Below are 2,634 nucleotides of genomic sequence, written 5' to 3'. Positions count from 1 at the left end.
CATGCTGTCTTACACAGGATATCTTTCTGGTCCTCTGTTTCTCTTGGTGTTTATCACGCTCGGTTTGCTTTTATAGATCAAATAAATACTGAAAGTACCTTCTCCTTTGTTTGGCGACAGACTCCACCCCCTACAATCACCTCATATAACTTGGTTACGTCTTTCTGCTTGGTTCACCTCAGGCCACTGGAGATTTACAAACTATGAAAAACATTCAATATGGGTGGCTATCTTGACAGAAATGGTTACCCAAAAACAAACCCTGACAAGTCATGATGTTTTATTTCTCTCATTTGTTTCTTTATTATTTCATTTTATTTTAGGAGTACAACTTTAAATCACCACTTCTGAACATTATGTTTTTGCCTTCTAGGGCTGTAGTTTTTATAGTATTGTTTTGGACTGAAAAGTACAGATCACTCCAGCTCACCATGTAAAAAGTACCTAAGATACTGAAAGTGTATAAGCTTCTCAGCTAGATAAATATTACCACATCACCATATCTAACCGCGGAAACAGAGTGGAAAGTCCCAAGGTAATACTGAAAATGAAACCTCTTCATACAAAACAGCAACAAAAAGAAAATAATTTTACATGCATGAAGCACGGAGAATTGACTGATTTATCTATAAAGATATTTACTTAAATTGTTTTTTAATGTGACAATCACATAAAAAAAACATGACCGGTGACATTATCCATGAGTTCAAAACATATTTGATTTTTAATTTGTTGTAAACATATTACATCAAACCCAGAGACTTAAAGCAGATTCACAACCCTACTTAGAGTCACCAATCCAACATTATTACACGTCCCTAGTATTTTCCATTGTGAGGTTCACATGTCAGTCCATCCAACAGGCACTACACACATACGTATCATACATCAACAATAGCATGCTAAGATCTGATGAGATTCTCTCGCATCACTGCACTGAAACTCTCTACAAGCTGCTGTTTGTTTTCCCTGCGCCCTTCTTGACACTAGGTGGTGTTTTCTGCACCATCGAGAGCGTGTCTCTTTTCTCAATCTTCCTCAGCTGTTTCTTCTTCATTCTCTTGATCTTAGTTGTATTCTTAATCTGAAAGGGCAAAGCAGTAATGAGTTATTTAACAAAAACAAACAAAGAAGAATTCGACAGATAAAAAGTGTTAGTAACAACTGATTTTTTTGGTGCAAATTGACATTCTGCATTTACCACTTGCACAATCTCTGCTTTTCTTTCATTTTCTGCTCGTCTTCTCAGGTTTTCTGCTCTCCTCCTCTTTTTCTCCTGCAAATTTAGATGCAGAAAAAGCACATATGACCAATGTTGACTTTAATTTAAGCTTTTAACTTCAAAACGTCATGATATTGTCCACGGATCACAATGTCACCATCACCAGGTTTCTCAGAAATGGACACTTTTATTGAGCAAGGAAGCATTACATTAATCAAAAGCGAAATAAACACAGCCTTGGTGAGCATAGAAGACTTGTAACTTATCCATGTAAGTCGTATGGGTGTTGGACACAATGCAATAAAAATAAAAAGACAAAGTTTTGGTGCATAAACCTGCCTCTTTCTCTCTGGCCTGCTCATCTTTCAGCTGTTGGTGGTACTGCTTCACCAGCTGCTTCTCTCTCTTGGCCTCCATCTTCTTTTCCCATGATGTACGCAGAGGTTTGTCTCTCAACAGAGCGGAGAACCTACAAAACAAAGCCAGCGCTGAACACGTCACATAGATACCAGACAGAAGAAACACAAATGGACTAGTATTAGTAAACAGACAAATAGAGTAGACTACAAAAATAAGCCACAAAACAAAACGGGTTAGAAAACTTAAAGAAAAAGTGTATGTATCTAAATATTATTATGGATTGATAGACATGCAAGAACGTGAAAGCAAACACAGACACAAAAACTCCAAAATTAAACAAGCCGAGTGCTATCAGGACAGTAATAAGAAACTTTTTAGTGTTAATCACCTTTGCTTATTTCTGTCTTTCCATACTCTTCCAGATTTAGGTTTCCCAAGAGGTACCATCTTACTTTTCTTCTCACTGGATTCTGAGCGAGTCCTTTTTTTTGCCCTTTTCTTAGGGTCAGTGGGACCAGTGGATTCAGTCTCTGTATTATTTACCACATTTTCCTTCTCACTGGTCTGATCTGACCCTGTCAAACCTGCAGTGTCCGGCACTGACTCTTGACTGACAGCTGCTGATGTAGACACCTCTGGACACACTAGTTCTGTCTCTGGACTGCACTGATCGCCTTGAGTATCTGCTGTACACTCATCGGGTGGGGATTCCTGCCGAGACTCGGTGCTTTCTGCCGGATCTTCTCGCACAACAGACTTTCTGGTCCGGCGGATGGGGGTTTTGGCCGCGGGTGTCTGCAGTCTGCGACCACTCCGTGTGCGGCTCACAATAGGAGAGTCCTCTTCGTTATCGAGAGCTTCTGCCTCTGAAACAGCATCTCCGCCGTTTGTTTTCTTGTTTACAGACACAGACATCATCAGCGTTGTGTCGATCAATACAATACGAAAATATTTCAACTGTAATAAAATCTACACATGTGCGGAAACACACGTGCATTCCTCCTGTACTGCTTCTTCTTCTTCTTCTTCTTTTGTGTTTAATGGCGGTTGGC

General features: G+C 39.6%; 1 protein-coding gene across 1 annotated transcript; it reads right to left on the bottom strand.

Annotated features, from left to right (window-relative positions):
* Positions 1-265: 265 nt before the first annotated feature.
* LOC107675318 (coiled-coil domain-containing protein 86-like) lies at positions 266-2,628 on the bottom strand. The gene is made up of 4 exons (XM_016469622.1): positions 1,971-2,628; positions 1,562-1,691; positions 1,202-1,276; positions 266-1,084 (listed from the first exon to the last, which is right to left on the bottom strand). Exons 1-4 carry the CDS (start codon positions 2,498-2,500, stop codon positions 947-949), a joined length of 873 nt encoding a protein of 290 aa, XP_016325108.1. The 5' UTR covers positions 2,501-2,628; the 3' UTR covers positions 266-946.
* Between the last annotated feature and the right edge of the window lie 6 nt (positions 2,629-2,634).

Source organism: Sinocyclocheilus anshuiensis, unplaced genomic scaffold (genome assembly GCF_001515605.1).
Source record: "Sinocyclocheilus anshuiensis isolate Anshui unplaced genomic scaffold, SAMN03320099.WGS_v1.1 scaffold469, whole genome shotgun sequence".
NCBI classification, from domain to species: Eukaryota; Metazoa; Chordata; class Actinopteri; order Cypriniformes; family Cyprinidae; genus Sinocyclocheilus; species Sinocyclocheilus anshuiensis.
This window is presented reverse-complemented; position numbering and strand designations above follow the sequence as displayed.

What these genes read in the sequence shown, in the direction of transcription:
- LOC107675318 (XM_016469622.1), bottom strand. Translation starts at nt 2,500, where the DNA reads ATGATGTCTGTGTCTGTAAACAAGAAAACAAACGGCGGAGATGCTGTT. An exon ending in AAAGACAGAAATAAGCAAAG is followed by an intron (nt 1,692 to 1,970) that starts GTGATTAACACT and finishes TTTGTTTTGTAG; the next exon opens with GTTCTCCGCTCTGTTGAGAG. An exon ending in AGCAGGCCAGAGAGAAAGAG is followed by an intron (nt 1,277 to 1,561) that starts GCAGGTTTATGC and finishes CTAAATTTGCAG; the next exon opens with GAGAAAAAGAGGAGGAGAGC.